Source organism: Tachypleus tridentatus, chromosome 6, assembly GCF_004210375.1.
Source record: "Tachypleus tridentatus isolate NWPU-2018 chromosome 6, ASM421037v1, whole genome shotgun sequence".
NCBI classification, from domain to species: domain Eukaryota; kingdom Metazoa; phylum Arthropoda; class Merostomata; order Xiphosura; family Limulidae; genus Tachypleus; species Tachypleus tridentatus.
In genome coordinates, this window is record NC_134830.1 from 51,203,061 (window position 1) to 51,220,652 (window position 17,592).

Genomic DNA, 17,592 nt, shown 5'->3' on the forward strand with positions numbered 1-17,592 from the left:
TATACTGTATTTAATTGTTACTGTCTTTTCATATTTTCTTTATTTGTGTATACCTTAGTATTTTGCAATAACCTTCATATTGAGATTAGATTTTAATATTTACTGATGGTATATAGAATGTTGTTGCATTACCAAGATTTGGAACAGTAGTTGTTTAAAACACTGAGTATAGCAAGACATTAGAAATATGAATCATGTACTCTTTTTTAAATAGATTTAATAACTTATATACAACTAGGTATTGTAATGTTTAATTTTTTATATAAGTATATCTCTAGAGAATGAGTTAAAATGTGTAGGCAGTAACTGTTAGTATCTCTCATTTATGTTTTGTGTTTCTATATGTGATTTTAGGTTACCATGTTATGTAACTGTGTAGTGTTGATTGTTAGTACTTTATATCCTTATGTTTGATTCTGAATTACCATCTTCTCTGTCCTGTCATGGGCTGTTAGTAACATTTAATTTAGTGCTTACATTTATGTGAAATGTATCCAGAACCATATTAAAACTCAAAATATTTAACCTAATATGTAACTCATAGGTTTATTCAGAGGTTGAGTAGATTACAACAATCTTGAAGTTTCTAAATGTGACGGTCATGCTCTATATAAAAACCATCTATCTTGACAATGGATTTGAAGCCTAGTTTAAATTGCAAAAAATGCTTTGTCATAATACTGTAAAGTGTGATCACATAGAAAACTGTAGGCCTACACTTCTTCTCTATGGAATAGCTTGAATAACCAATTTATTCTTCAACTGCTTAAGGTACGTGACTACTGAAGGAGAAAAATAATTGGAAATCTTATCTGGGTGAACCCATACCCTGTAGGATTCATTTACAGGTGGATATCCTACTTGATTATGTACCATATTGGTCTCTGGGGTATGAAGATGGATTTTGCTACTGACTTTTATGTTCACGAATTTTCATCTGTTACAAAATTTCAAACACTGGTAACCACAATTGGCATGTGACTTGTTGTAGGTCTGTTTCTGGATCATTCTGTTTCCCCAAGTTCATCCTTATTTGTTTGTTTTCTGGCTCATTTAACTACAAGAAATAGTCTCATTTGTGAAATTACATAATTTTGTTACTTTTTCAAAAGCAATCACTTGTCAGTGTCATCACACTCTCTACAAAATGACAAGCTATGTCAAAGCATTGTTCTGATGCATCTCATTCCACTGGGACTTAATACCAGCTGTGATTGTCATGTAAGCTCAACTCTGTATTCCAATACATTACCAATGAATTAGTAAAACTTATCATTAGATATGGCATTACTTATTTCTTTCTTAGCAGTTATTCATTATAAACAGATTTGATGTAGCAGTGCATCTCTGTAAACTGTAGCCTCTGATGTTCAACACACTTCAGGTGAGTCACCTAGGAGGTTCCTCTCATCGGAAGACGTCTTTTAGGAATGTATCTAATGTGGTTCTCCAACTACTTTACTCTATCAAGTACAGTATGGATGTTCCATTTTCGAATATGGCTGCAATACCTACCAGCACTGATAAACAAGGTTCAAATAAGGTAAAATTTTTTGTTTATTTTTATAGTCTTAAACCACCTACCCTAGTTTAAGACTCGCACAGAAATACCACACCTAAAAAATAATCTTAAAGCTAGTAACACAAAACAGGATTTTTCTGAAGTGAAATCTGAGCTATTATATCATAGATTCCCAGCTTGTCTATCTCAGTCTATCTGTATAAAGAAAACTGGATTCTCCACCATTAAATATTATTTGCAAAAGGATTACTTTTCTTAACTTTTTTTTTGTCCTAACTGGAAATTTTCAAAATGAATAGTTTACCTACCTGAATTTGTTACAGCTTGAAATTCCTAAAAGGACTAACTTTTCTAGCTCTATTTGTTGTTGACTGAAATTCACTGAAGGACTAGTTTGTTTTTTTTAGCTTCAGTTGTTGTAAACTGAAATCCACCTAAGGACTAGCTTTCCTAACTCCATTTGTTATAGATTGAAATTCACTGAAGGACCAGCTTTCCTAGTTTTATTTTTTGTAGATTGAAATGCACAAAAGTACTTACTTTCAAAACTCTGTTTGTTTTAGATAAAAAATCATTAAAGGATTAGTCCTGTTATATTTAATTTCTTAACAGGACAGTGATGTGGAAATAAAACACCACCATTTCTTTTTAGTCTCAATTTCTGTATTATAGCCTGATATCAGAGAAAATAGCCTACTTGCTTTAACATGTAATGTTTCAATCATTTGTTTCTTGTGTTTCAGTAAAACATTAGATGATTGGTTAACATAATCCTCTAAATTTTTGTATGATGTGACTTAATTAATACTCTTCAACTGTGGTTCTTAAGCAGCCTTGGTTATGGGAAAGGTAACCATTGAGTATAACTAAACGTTCTTGGTTTTTATTCCATCCATGATAAGACACGCTTTTGATATAAGTATTGAAATAGTTGTTCAATTTATTACCGGAACCAATAATTTTGTTGTTTATTTTCATGTCTTTATCTGACTGTATGGATGTACCTATAAAATATTCAAATATATAGATTTCACGCAGATGTTAAATAGACTAGAATCTTAGGTGACTGGTTAATTTGTGCACTTTGTTATTCTAATGACCTCTTACACACATAATTTGTATTCTTTGATAGACTTCATGAGAAGGGAGTTAATCCTTGACAAGAAACCACAGTTTAAAATAATTTTTTAATACCGATTTGTCTTTTACATTTACATTTTACATTTAATACATTTTTTTATGTATTAAATATCTTATGTTTTTCAGGGAACAATGGCAGATAAAATAAGAAAACCATTCAAGAAAAGGTAAGTTTGTTTTTGCTTTATGGTGTTATCTACATCATCTGTTTAAACTTATAAAACACCACTATAAATTTATAGGTTAGTTTGAAAAACATTGCAAAGTTTATTGTGTTGACAAACATTGGTAAGAATGTTGTAGATACGAATATATTTTCCATGATATGAACATTTTGTATCTCGTGTTGGGCAATAAACTGTAACTTCAAGCTTCAAACAATACTGTTACCTATCAGTATCAGCTGTATTGATAAAGAGGCTCACCCACTAGAGCTATGACTGCAGATGGTGACTTATATGGTTAGATGACTTGTATGGTTTTAAATATTTTCCCATCTCGGTGTGGATTCCTGTACGTAGGGAGGGGACCTCCCAGGGAAGGTTCTCTCTGGTTACCTTCTCTGGGATCTAAACATCCACCCACGTGTTTGCTGTGCGTGGCGACCCGTGAAGGGGAGGAGAGGATCCTGGTGGTTGAGGGGTCCAACCCTAACGCACCACTTTGGCCTTGAATTCCTGTAGACAGGGGGGCCCCTTGGGTCAATCGGTTGGTCCGCTTGGGCTAGAATCAACCAAGTACCAGTGTTGGAAGTTCTCAATGGGTGTTGTGGACATTGTGCCTGATGCTGGTGTTTGGGTATAGTGCTCACGAAACCCTGGTGTTGCTGCATTGTCCTTGCATGACATTGTTGTGCGTCCCCTCATAGGGCTCCATGGTTGGTGGGCTCAGTGGGTACCAAAGTTTTTCTTTTTTCCTATGGATCCTCCTTCAAAAAATTTAAATAAAATAGTGAAAAAACAGTCAATAGGTAAGCGACCACGTCTTGAAGACTCTGAGCAGGAATCTTTGACATCTGTAACACACGTACCTCATTTTTTATATTACATTCTCTTTCAGAAAAACCTTTAGGGCAACTGTCTCCCTTTTTTATTCAGAAGGGACTAGAGGGTCTTGCTGGCTCTCCAAAGTCAGTAAAGAAGCTTCAATCTGGAGACATATTAGTTGAAACATCCACAACCCACCACAGTGAACTTCTCTTGAATTCAACAGCAATTGGGGATATACCTATTGAGGTTACCCCTCATACTACCTTGAATTCTTCACGAGGAGTTATTGTTGAGAGGGATTTGAAGAACGTCCCCGAGTCAGAGATTCTCGCTGGTCTCTCCACTCAAGGAGTTTCTGCAGTGAGGCGCATCTCCACTCGCAAAAATGGAATTACACTGCCAACAAATACATTTTGACATTTACATCATCATGTGCACCTGCCATCATCAAGGCAGGTGATCTAATTTGCAGGGTACGGCCACACATTCCAAACCCTCTTCGATGTTTCCAATGTCAGAGGTTCGGCTACTCAAAGACATCGTGTCGTGGTTTCCTGACATGTGCTCGTTGCAGTGGCAAGGACCACAATACCTACGAATGTGACATGGACCCACATTGCATCAACTGCAAGGGTTCTCACCATTCCTACTTTCGTTCTTGCCCAAAATGGTTGGAGGAAAAAGAGGTGCAGTGTTTGAAAACAACTCATAACATTAGTTATTCTGAGGCTCGGAAATTGCTCCCCGCCACTCCATCTCGGACATATGCTGCTACACTTCATTCCACAACTACAGTGGGAGTGCAGACAGATCTCTCTGTGCCTTCAAGAGAATCGTTTTTAAAACAAATGAAAAGCCTTTTGACCTCCATGGTTAAAAAGGTTGAGGAATCGACTTCCACACCAATCTCTGTTCCTCCCATACATTCCAACAAACCTCAAGATCCACATCCCTCAGTTTCAAATACAGGCATTTCTTCTGATACATCTTTTTCTCCCACCCCAAGAGGCAAAACAATCATTCGTTCTCGTCCTCAGTCACTGGAATCCCCTTCCAATAACAAAGACCTGCCCAATCGACCCAGGGCAGGATCCATGGAGGTTGATAGACCTGCTCCGACTAAGGACAGTAAGGAAAAAAGACGTGGTCGTAAACAGAAGGGTTCTCCTGCCACTTCGCCTATCCGTCATTAAAAATCGCCACCTTGACACAATGGAACTGTTGAGGTTTACGTTCTAATCTGGATGATATCAAAACACTGATTGCTTCCTACCATCCTGTATGTCTTTCCTTACAAGAAACATTTCTAAAATCTGCTGATACAGTCACCATTCGGCAGTTTTCTCTGTACAGAAATGACAGGCTGTGTGATGGACGAGTACATGGAGGGGTGGCACTATTGGTTGATCAGCATGTGCCCATCCTGTCTTTGTCACTCAACACACCCTTGGATGCCATAGCAATCCGTGTTTCCTTGGGTCATACCATCACTGTTTGTTCTCTCTACCTGTCCCCTGGAGAGACATATGATCAATCAGACCTTGATGCTCTCATTGAACAGTTGCCGTCTCCCTTTCTCCTCCTGGGGGACTTTAATGGACATCATCCCCTCTGGGGAAGTGCTGTTATTGATGGGAGGGGTCGCTCTGTAGAGCGTATGCTCTCTGATCACAATCTTTCTCCTTTCAATACTAGTTCTTCCACTTATTTTCATGCACCTAGTCAGTCTTTTACCGCTATTGATCTCTCAGGTTGCTCCCCTTCATTATTCTCCCATTTTTCATGGAGGGTTGACAATTATCCACTAGGCAGTGATCATTTTCCTATACTTTTGAGAGAGACTGGCCGTGGTCGATGCCACCCTACCTGCATGCCCTGGTGGAAGCTGGATCAGGCAGACTGGTCCACTTTCACTGCTCTCACAGAACTTGATCCTGCCATCATGAATCAGCCATCAAAAGATGCCTGCGTGGCAGCGGTAACTTGCTGTATTATACAAGCAGCTGCTCAGTGTATTCCTAAAACCTCGACACGTTTTCCACGATATCCTCGTCCGTGGTGGAATCCTGCTTGCCACTTAGCAAGGAAGGCTCAAAAACGGGCCTGAGATACTTTTCGTAGATATCCCACATTTTCGAACTGCTTCGCTTTCCAATGGGCCCGTGCATGTGCTTGGTGGGTAAGACGTCAAAGCCAGAAGGAATCTTGGATTTAGTTCACAACTAGCATATCTTCTACCACCAGTTCCAAGGTCATATGGGACAAGATTCGAAAAGTTAGTGGGCACTACAATTCTATCCCCCTCTCAATCTTACTCTCTGATGGTCAGGAGGCGGCTGATGTCAGGAGCATCGCTGATACTCTAGGTGAAAGCTTTTGCTAGGTATCTAGCACTTCTGCTTGTGTCTCCACCTTCTTGTCCATCAAGACTCGGGCAGAGCGTTCACCTCTTTCCTTTTGAATTGACTGTCTCTTTGACTATAATCGTCCATTTAAACTGGTGGAACTGAAAATGGCCCTTCATCGGTCTGGCAGTACATCTGTTGGACCTGATGATGTACACTATGACATGCTGCACCATCTATCTCCTGCTTCTCTTGATGTCCTTCTAATTGTCTTTAACCGAATTTGGCAGGAGAATGTTTTTCCTGATGCCTGATGCCAGGCTATTATTTTACCTTTCTATAAGCAAGGGAAAGATCCCAAGATTCCTTCAAACTACCGTCCAATTGCTTTGATGAGCTGTCTCTGTAAGACCTTAGAAAGGATGGTTAATGCTCGTCTTGTTTGGTTCCTCGAAGCAAACAACCTCCTCTCGCCCACCCAGTGTGGGTTCCGACGACAGCACTCCACCACAAACCACCTAATTTGACTTGAAACATCAATCAGAGAAGCCTTTCTCAAATGCCAACATCTTGTATCAATATTCTTTGACATTGAGAAGGCTTATGACACAACATGGAGGTATGGCGTTTTGTGAGACCTCCATACATATGGGTCACGTGGCCATTTACCCATGTTTATTAAAAACTTTTTAGTGGACAGGAGATTTCAAGTTTGTGTGGGTTCAACTCTTTCCCGTTCTTTTGTACGGGAACTTGGAGTCCCTCAGGGCTGTATTTTGAGTGTCACACTTTTCAGTATAAAGATAAATGCCATCACTGAACAATTCCCTTTCACTATTGCGAATGGGCTGTATGTTGACGACTTTCACATCTCATGTCAGTAGTTGAACATGAGATATATTGAGCAGCAACTACAAACTGCCCTTGATCGTGTACTGAAGTGGACTATGGCAAACGGCTTTACTTTCTCTCTCTCTAAAACCCTTTGCATGCACTTTTGCCGCCACCGGGGTATTCACCCTGATCCTGAACTTCATATCGGTAAAGTTTTGCTGCCAGTGGTCCCTGAGACCATGTTTTTTGGGGCTTATCTTTGAGCGTAAGCTGACCTTTATACCACACTTAAAGCAGCTACGAGTCAAATGCACAAGAGCACTGAACATCCTCTGTGTCCTCTCTACTACCAGTTGGGGAGCAGATCGATGTTCTATGTTAAAGGTATATCGTGCTCTTATTCGATCAAAACTCGACTATAGATCAATGGTTTATGGTTCTGCCAGACCTTCGGCCTTAAAGATGCTAGACCCCATTCATCACCAAGGGCTTGGACTCTGCACTGGGGCTTTACGCACTTCTCCAGTTCAAAACTTATACGTTGAATCTAATGAACTTTCTCTGCACCTTCGCCATTTGCAACTGTCTTTACTATATTCTTTGAAACTTCGTTCCTTACCAAAGCATCCCACATGGGGATGTGTTTTCCTTCTTTAGTGGGCCGTACTTTTTCAGAACAGGCGATCTGCCATTGCTCTGTTTGGCCTTTGGATCCAGGTGCAATTGGATGACTTGGGTCTGTCCTTGGATAACATTGCAGATTCCACAGGTCAGCCCATCCCACCATGGCTTATTACAGCCCCCAAATGTGACCTTCCTTTCAGTCATCTGAAAAAGGCAGATACTCCGGATTGGAAGTACTGTCATTTATTTAATGAACATCTTTCAAACAATCATTCCGTTCCCATTTATACCGACAGTTCCAAATCAGGTAATTCAGTGGGCTCTGCTATGGTTTGCTGCGGTTCGGTGGTTGCGCACAGAATCCCCTCTACAGCTTCTGTGTTCACTGCTGAACTGTATGCCATATCTCTTGCCCTGGATCATATTGAAGCTGAGCAGTACTCCAACTGCACTATTTATACTGACTTGCTTAGTTCTATACTGGCCCTGGAATCGCTACACGTTGACTCACACCCTGTTCTCACTGATATTCAAAACCGACTGGCCCATTTCTCATTAACTGCTACTGCTATCCAGTTTTTCTGGATACCAGGCCATGTTGGTATTTGCGGGAACGAGCTTGCAGACACGGATTTAGCAGCTAAATCTATCTGCTCCCGGCACTATCACCACTGTGCCTATTCCGTACATGGACTATGGTCTTGTATTCAAGGCTCGGCTCCGTGCCAGCTGGCAGTCCACTTGGAGTGAGCAACGTGACAACAAGCTTTTTCAAATAAAACCCTATATTGGGCTTTGGCCATCTAGCTTCCGTAAGGTTCGGAAGGAGGAAGTTCTTCTAACCTGACTATGCATTGGTCACAGTTTTTTTAACTCATCGTTTTCTTTTATCTGGAACTGATGCACCAGTGTGTAGTTTGTGTAACACTCAAATCACTATCAGCCACATTTTACTTTCTTGCCATCGTTTACGATTCTCAACGACGGCAATATTTTAAACATGTTTTTTCCCAGGGTTTATCTGTAACATTGGACAGTGTTATTGGTGATGGTGACACTGTCCACCTTTTTAGGTGAACCAAAGTTTTTAGTTTTTTAATGGCCATTAATATTTTTAATCTCATTTAAGTTTTTGATATTTATTCATTACATTTTTTACAATTACTTTTTAATTGTGGTTCTCTTTTCACAGTTTCATTATTTTTAGGTTCAATTTGCCATTGAAAAATGGCCAGAACATTAAATAACTTGACACCAGTACTGAAAAGGCCAACTTCAGGTGACTAACGCTGCTGTTTAAACTATTCGTTTGAACTACCCATTAGTCGTCCTGGCGAGTTGTTATTCCAATTTTGCTACATGTCTTGTAAACTTTTATTACTTTACCCTTTGGTACTGGCCATAATGACACATAACCCAGAACCAGGAATGGAAAGATTAACTTCAGGTGACTGACAGTGGTTCTGGTACTTGCCTGTTAGTCTTCCTGGCGGGTTATGATCGTTACCATTCTGCTACAGAAGTTCTTTACAACTTTATAGAATGAATGTCATCATCGGTTTTATGCAATTTTCTGTTTTTAATTGCTGTTTTGTTTTTACCTTCGTTTACTTTTACAAATTTTACTACATTTACTTTACTTTTACCTTTTTACTGGACATTTGGCTACTCATTATTACGATTTTGCTATATGTCTTTTAAAACTTCTATTATTTTACATTTTGATAATGGCTGCTACGAAACATTGGTTTTATGCCTTTTCTGTTTTTCAATGATGTTTTGTTTTACCTTCATTTCCTTTTCTGTATTTTACTACATTTAATTTATTTTTACCTTTTTACCAGACGTTTGGCACAGATAGCCTAGCTGCTTTGTGCCATAAAACACTAAATCAGTCAATCAATTTAAAAATTTTATATTCTTTTAAGTCAAACTGTTGGGATTTCCTTATAAATATAGAATTAAAATATTTCTTTTCTTATGATATGTAGATTATGGTACATAATGTTTTCATGTTACAGGTTTTACTACCACTAGGTTGAGAAAACTTAGACCATTCTTATCTTGTAAGCCAAGCAGCATAAAACTTTTCACACATTATTTTGTATCCAAATTTGATTTTCTCTATAAAGACCTTCAGTGCTGAAAAAGTGACATATCTACAACTTTGCTTAGTTTCTGGATAGATTCTATATTGAGTTAATCTCATATATTTGATATATCTGCATGTTATGAACTAAATGTAAAAAAAAAAGCAGTGTTGAACACTTTACTATATTATATAAATTGGCCTGGCATGGCCAGGTGGTTAAGGCACATGACTTGTAATCCGAGGGTTGCGGGTTCAAATCCTTGTCACACCAAACATGCTCACCCTTTTAGCAATGGGGGCATTATAATGTGACGGTCAATCTTACTATTCATTGGTAAAAGAGTAGCCCAAGAGTTGGTGGTGGGTGGTGATGACTAGCTGCCTTCTGTCTAGTCTTACACTGCTAAATTAGGGACGACTAGCACAGATAGCCCTCATGTAGCTTTGTGTGAAATTCAAAACAAACAAACATTATATAAATCACAGGTGGCTTACATATTTTATGACTGGCCCAGCTGGGCAAGTGAGAAGTGACATTGAACCTCTCCATTGATTGTGGTGTGAAAAGAAGTAACCTGATTCCATTCATTATAGAGCTAATTTTGATTTTTGAGGTTGGGGTCAGTGACACATGTAATGTGACCAAATATTAAATAAGTAAATTAAAATTAGAATAAATTATCACATGAACCTGGAAAGTCAAACAACATATTTTAGCTCCCCCTACACTGAACACAAGTGGAGCAAAACCTCTTGAAAGACTATACTTTTATGTAGTTACTATAGATAAGAATTCAATAAACTGCTGCTTTGTGTTTTACTAAGGAGGGTAAATATTTATTTTGCTAACACAGCTTCAAGAGGATGGATGAACAGCTACTTTATTTTAATGAGGTTTCTTCACTTATAAGTAAGACTTGATCTCATAAAAAAAATTCCTATATAATTTAGATATCTTTACTCACAAGATTGTAACTTACTATGTCATAGGAACAATGTGTGTCTAAAATAACAGTGACATCTATAGGGTAGAAACAGTGTTGGTCTAAAGTAACAGTGACATCTAGAGGGTAAAAACAGTGTTGGTCTAAAGTAACAGTGCCATCTAGAGAGAAGAAACAGTGATGTTCTAACAAAATGGTAATGTGTAAATGATTGGAGTATTCTTGATATAACATAATAGTGACATCTAGATTATATGAACAGTGTTTGTGTAAAATAACAGTGACATGTAGACAGTAGGAACAATGTTGTAAGATTGGCTGAAATGTTTTTATTGTTGTCATAGGCACTCATCAGTTTATCATCAGCCGACAAATAGAGTCAACAAGTATTTGGCTCAGGCCATTGATGCAAGGAGTGTTGACATGAAGAAGGCTACTCATGCCAATGTAGTCACACTTTGTTTCATAGATAAACATAAGGAAAGAAAGGTAGATATTATGATCCTGTCTTTATTCTAGAAGATATGTGCATTTCTAGAAGTACTAGTTGAAATATGCAATATTTCTTCTGAATTACATAAAACTACAACACTTTTAAGTGTATGTAATATCTAAACTAACATAATGTTTTAATGAGACTGATAATTTGCTATAAACGTTTCTTTGGATGAAGGCTTGTACTTAAGTTTCCAAGAAGTAGAATATAATTTCTTATGCATATTCCACACACTGTTGCTACCGGCAAGGGCTTTTGATTCAAACTGTATCACATATCACCATTATAGTAGTTGAAACTATGTGAAGAGTCTTGTCTTGTTATCCATATCACCCAACATACAAAGTGGGTAGTGAAGATACTGTTGTAATGTAAAGAAAATTATTCTTAACCATATGAGCATGGATGAAATCTTGTACAGAATGTTACTCAACATATGTTATTAATTTGACATCAGAGTTATTGGTGTTTTATTTTAATCTTCAGTCCTCCAGTGGGACAGTGGCAAGTCTTTGGATTTACAGTGTTAAAATCAGGATTTCTATTCACCTCAATGGACACAGCAGATAGCTTGCTGTGGCTTTGCTGTAAGAAAATACACAAAAACACACTCTTGGCTGTTGGCATTGTGACAGTTTGTGTTAGAAAAACCATCAGATACAATATACAGGTATAATGAAGGAAGCTGTAGATAAACATTTGGGATGTATTAGAGATTTTGCAAATACAGTATGCAAACAGCATCTTGGAAAAGTTATTTATATAATTTACCTGAACATCTTGTACTCCAACATTTTGCAAACTTTGAGTGAAACTGACTGCATCAATTTACAGATATCCTGTTGTTTTGTGTATAAGAGTATTTGTTTGATGGATTTATTGAAGATACTCATAAAATTCAGAGTTATAGCAAACATTTCTTCTCTAGTACTGTGCACATTTGATTAAGAATATTATATTTCTAAGTTTGGTGTGAAAAGTTTCAACAAATATAAAAAATAACTGATGGTCTGAAAGTGAAAAGCTGGTAGTTTTGTTCATATTTAGAGAATTGTACTTGAAAACAGTGAAAAGGTACACATAAACAAAGGCATTTTTAATAACTAATGAAATCTATGAAATAATACAGAGATGGAATACAAGAATTTAATTATAAAATAAATATATTTTTAAGAGGATTTTACAAAGAATAATTCAGTATTCAGTTTTATGAAACTTAAAAATACCTAGAGGGGTAGATTGAAAGTTTTGCAATTGTGCAATCAGATATTCAGTATTAAAACAAATTCTCTTGATGTATTAAATCGTTTTAATATACTCTAGACAACCTACACATTTGTACTTTCTCTTCATGTTGCATTTTGCACAGTATAATTATTCAATTATAATTCCGCCACTATCGTTATATTTGTTAGAGTTGTTTTGAATGGATAACTGCTTATTCTAATTTATAAAATATCTAAAATTAAATGGCTTTGCTTAAAAAAATCACACCTTATACCATTATTCATGCTTAAGCAGTCTCTGATTGGCCACACATTATGCCATGTACAATGCTTGACTAGTTACATCTTATGTTGTTACTCATACATAAACGTTCTCTGATTGGGATGGTTTATCATACTTTAATCATTATCCAAATAAATATTATATCAGTTATAATACCTCCAAAGAAACTAATCCTCCAGTGGCACAGTGGTATGTCTGCATACTTACATTAGAAACTGGGTTTTAATACCCATGGTGGACAGAGCACAGATAGCCCACTGTGTAGCTTTGTGCTTAATTCCAAAGAAACAAACTAAAAACTATATTTTATCAGTAAGTTTAATTTTTGAAAGCAATTCCAGAATGTGTAATTATTTCATGTGTCAAAACTAAAACTAAAAGAAAAACCTCTGCTAATAGTTCATCCAGAGATACAGAGATACACATTATTTTTAATATTTCTAATAATGAGCTTATAATAAAATTGTTCACGTTGGTCTGCAAAACTTGTCTTTGAAAGTATCTTATTTCTTAAGGCATCTAACTGTCCACTTTTACTGTTGTACAATATTGTTACTAACAGATTTTTTTGTTCTGTTTTGATGTCTCTTTATATATAAAATACATAGACTTATTCTGGCTTAGTTTGTAAACTTTTTTTTTTTTGTAGTATCACAAAGAGAAGGATCATGGTTCCACCAACAGCATGGCTTGTGCCTTGACACTTTTGTTTTGTCTGGGATGTCTACAGGCCATTGTATTACCTCGGTAAATGACTTTTCTTGTCGCCTTAATGTCTGTGTTGGTGTTTTCCTTTGTGACAAACATAACATGATAGAAATGAAATAAAATAAATGAAAATTTTGTGTAATATTTTAAGTTAAGAGGTATTGAGTTTTATGATTCTCTTATTAAGGTTTGAAGAACAAATGAAATTGTTAACAGTTTTTGAACAAATAGCTACATTTAATTGTGTTATTACATTTGATTTATTTATTTGTTTCAGAAGCTACAAAAATATACTAGTATGATGGTCAGTTCCAATATTATTTTATGGTAAACCACAAATCGTTCATGCCCCTACGTTAATGCTCAAGATTATAAATAGGCTTCAAATAACATTTTGTGCTAGAGGTTTGGCATGACTTGCTGCTTAGGGCACTTGTCTCTCAACCTGAGGGCTGTGAGTTCTATTTCTTGTTACCAGACATGCTCGTTCTATAGGGATGCCATCTGGGCCAGCTCATTCAAGTGTTAAATGTTTTGGCTTACAAAGTTTCTGACTGACCCCAAACTAATTTGGATTAAGGTCATTACAGAGACAAAGAAGTAACAGTATGTACATTATTCAGTATCAGAACTACCATAATAGTGTAATACAATACTGATATTGAAACGTTTTGCAAGTTCTATGTAGCACAGTGTTTAATTCTAAAGCTCTATTAAGGCACTGACTAATGAGATTAATTGTCTCCAGTTCAACTTTAATAACTTACCCTGCATAATTTATATTAAAATCTTTTTATTATCTTTGTTATAGCACACTTCTCTTAGTGGTCTTGTTTGTGATAGCCTTTCTATGGATATCGGCTCTTTTTTCTATGCTGTTGGCTGCTCGAACTAAAGTAAGTTATTTGTTTTGAATATGTAAGAAAGAAAATTATTTTGTAAAAAAAAACTATTGATCATGCCTGTTTTAGCATAGAAATACCATCAGTTGTCATAATATTTTACATTCTTAAATTAGATGAACATTTCTAATTGTTTCCATTACTGCATTGTAGGAAAGAAGCTCATTAATCATGTGCAGGTTTTGTCCTTATCATAAAAAGTTATAATTTGCTAATTATCCTATCAAATCTGGTCACTAAAAATGCAAATTATTCAGCCTTTTTTAATCACAAAATTTTAAATGCTGTACTTTGAGTGGGACATTAACATATTAAATGTTTATAGAATTTAAGCTTAAAATATGAACATCCACAGAATTTATACCAGGTGTGGGCAATCCATTTCAGAGCATAAGCCATTTTCTTTGAAGTTTGAATGCTATGCTCTGGCTTACTATTATAGCTTATTTATGTAAACCTAATTCCTTTGCTTATATTTCAATCGTATTACTTTTTAATACATTTTAAAAATAAATCATTGAAATATATTTTCTTCTGAAATTCTAGGGGAGGGTCAAGTGATACCCTTTGCCACATCCTACAGATTTCAATGGCTTAAAGATAATTTTGTTTTAACAAACATAAATGCAATTATCTAACTGACTTCATCAAATCAGTTTGGTTGCCTAAGCCTTACTATAAAGTTAGTGAGGTGATTAAAGACTCCATGTGATTTAGTCACATTTAGTTACATCTCTGAAAGAGATGCATAATATTTGCTTGTTAACGTAGTTTTGTGCATAGCATGTCTTAAGCCTTAAAATTGATACATTATACATCCTGTTGTTTGCTTCTTACAGTAATTTGAATGAGAGTACATTTTTATAAAAACAAGTGATCACTAACTGTATTGGAAGTTAAGTAAAGTATTGACATACAGTAGTTTTCTTCAGACATTAATAATGTTTTTTAATTTCTTTCTTTCTCTCTTTATTTATGTTTAATAGAAAAGGGTCACATAATATGTTTTAGTATGGTATCTTGGTTTTATTCAGGCTTATTGATTTTAAATACAAGTGTAATACATAACAACAATTAAATAATTACACAACAAAATTGAAGGCACTGAAAATGAGTTGTATTTTAGCCTCATTTTTTGTTTATTTACATGTAATGCTTTCCTGCATGTTTGTATGTCTGCAGTCTGTCAGTTGTACAACCCAGATTTATATAAAGATAAAGACAAATTAAGACATTAGTTTTTGTAACATATGCTTAAATAAGTTTCAGTAAATAATTCAGATGAAAATAAAATGTCTGTTTTAGTAAGGTTTTATGTAGTAAATCTTCAATAATAGCTCTAATCATATTCCTTTTATTCCTATGAAATACCAGTTCTATTTTTATCTTTGTAACTAAATGATTCCAAACTCCAAACGTTTTTGACGTATTTCTCTGACTGAATTATGACATTGATCAATTCTAGACATTTGTATCTAACTAAATTACAGTGGCAGTTCTTGACATATTCTTCTGATTGAATTACATCAGTAGTTCTTGGTATCTTTGAGTAGATTACTGCATCTGTTACTCTGACTAAATTATGACAGCACTTCCCTGACATGTTCCTCTAATTTAGTTACATTAGTAGTTCTTGGTATCTTTGACAAATATAGAATGTAAGTGTGTATCATGTTTTTCTAAGTTTAATGTCAGTTCTTATCATGTTCCTTTGATTGAAATGTAATATCAGATTATATGATACTTTTTTTTCTCAAGTATAACATCAGTTCTTGCCATATTTTTTCAACACAATATACTGTTAGTTCTTGCTCTATTTCTTTATCCTCAGTGTAATATCAATTCTTACCAAATTTTTTGATTGAAATAAAATATCAGTTCCTCCCATGTTTTTTAACTGAAGTTGTGTTGTTTTTTAAGTAAAATGTGGTATAAAGTCTGGTAAATGTGATATAAATTTTCATTGTGTTTTTTTTTTTAATTATTTAATATTATCACTTTTAACATGTTTTTCCCAAACTAAGTAGATTATATTGGTTCTTTATTTTATGGAAACTTAAATCAGTTTCTCTCTTTCACTAAACTGTGATACAGGTTATTTTCTCTGACTAAACTGTGATTCGTTACTTTTTCTTGGACATAGATACCCTTCTTGCTTTGCATCTTTAAACTTGATCAACCATTTTCTTGGGAGAAGTATCAGTTCTTTTTGTCTAACTGACATATTATACCTTTATCAAGTTTTTCGTTTTCTTCAACTGAAGTGTGATTTCAGTTCTTTTCCATAGTTGTAACACGTTATCAGTTTCTTTCCTTCGACTGATTTCAGTTCTACTTTGAGGTTAAAGTGAGGTTTTAGAACTAGTTTTCTTTATTCTACTTACATCTTCAATGTTTGACCAACAAAAATAAATCTTGATTCTTTACTTTCTAAAATATTAAAATTACTTTCAATGAGGTGGAAATCATATTTAAGCGTATTTTACATTTTCAGTGCATTTCCTGGGATATCAGCCGTATATTCCTTCTTCGACTTACCATGACAATCATTACCATTGTGTTGATATATACTGTTGCTCAAGTTAACGTGGTATGACTTATTCTGTAATTAATTCTATGACAAAAAATAATATTTATTTCGTTTTTTAATGTCTGTTTTTCAGCTTAGCAACTTATTATAGTTATTACTTCTGCTTTTGAAAATATCTAAAACAAAGCAAAAAATAAGTTAAATAATGAGGAATTCATAGAAGTGTTTACTCAAGTCACCGTATTAACTTACAGCATACATTGTTTACATATCTTTAATTTTTTACTAACACTGCAAAAACATTAGATACTGAAATTATATTAAACCATGTATTGGTCATTTTAAATGTTTTTTTGTTTTTAAATTTTCAACAAGAGATCATAACTATGTTATATTCATCACTAAATTTGTTCCTAAAACAAGTTCAAGAGATAAAAGTATAATGACAGACTTTGAATTCTTCTTATTAATGTCTGTCATATTGCTTCTGGATCTTTCCGTTGTTAATCTATTTAAGATCTACATATTTATTATTTTTTGGGGCCCGGCATGGCCAGGTGGTTAAGGGACTCGACTCATACGTAATCCGAGGGTCGTGGATTCGAATCCCTGTCACACCAAACATGCTCATCCTTTGAGCCATGGAGGCATTATAATGTGACCATCAGTTCCACTATTCATTGGTAAAAGAGTAGCCCAAGAGTTGGTGATGGGCGGTGATGACTGGTTGCCTTCCTTCTAGTCTTGCATTGCTAAATTAGGGATGGCTAGTGCAGATAGCCCTTGTGTAGCTTTGTGCAAAATTAAAAAATAAACAAATAAGTTATTTTCTAGATAATCTTATTTTTATATGTAAAACTTATATGAACAAATGTGTTTTCTATGATTTTTTGTATTTTACTGTGAAGATATTCACTGCAGTATCAGAAACTCTTTAATTCACAAATTTAATGTTAC

General features: G+C 35.3%; 1 protein-coding gene across 3 annotated transcripts in view; it reads left to right on the forward strand.

The window, feature by feature from the left end:
• Positions 1-17,592, forward strand: part of LOC143252477 (adenylate cyclase 1-like) — a 91,641-nt gene that overhangs the window by 63,154 nt on the left and 10,895 nt on the right. For 2 of the 3 annotated variants that reach the window (XM_076504662.1, XM_076504664.1), the window contains exons 8-13: positions 1,361-1,543; positions 2,789-2,829; positions 10,835-10,979; positions 13,145-13,242; positions 14,015-14,099; positions 16,600-16,695. In XM_076504662.1, the coding sequence (XP_076360777.1) occupies positions 1,361-1,543; positions 2,789-2,829; positions 10,835-10,979; positions 13,145-13,242; positions 14,015-14,099; positions 16,600-16,695 (648 nt within the window). The remainder of the gene's footprint in view (positions 1-1,360; positions 1,544-2,788; positions 2,830-10,834; positions 10,980-13,144; positions 13,243-14,014; positions 14,100-16,599; positions 16,696-17,592) is intronic. The other variant, XM_076504663.1, reaches the window with a different exon arrangement.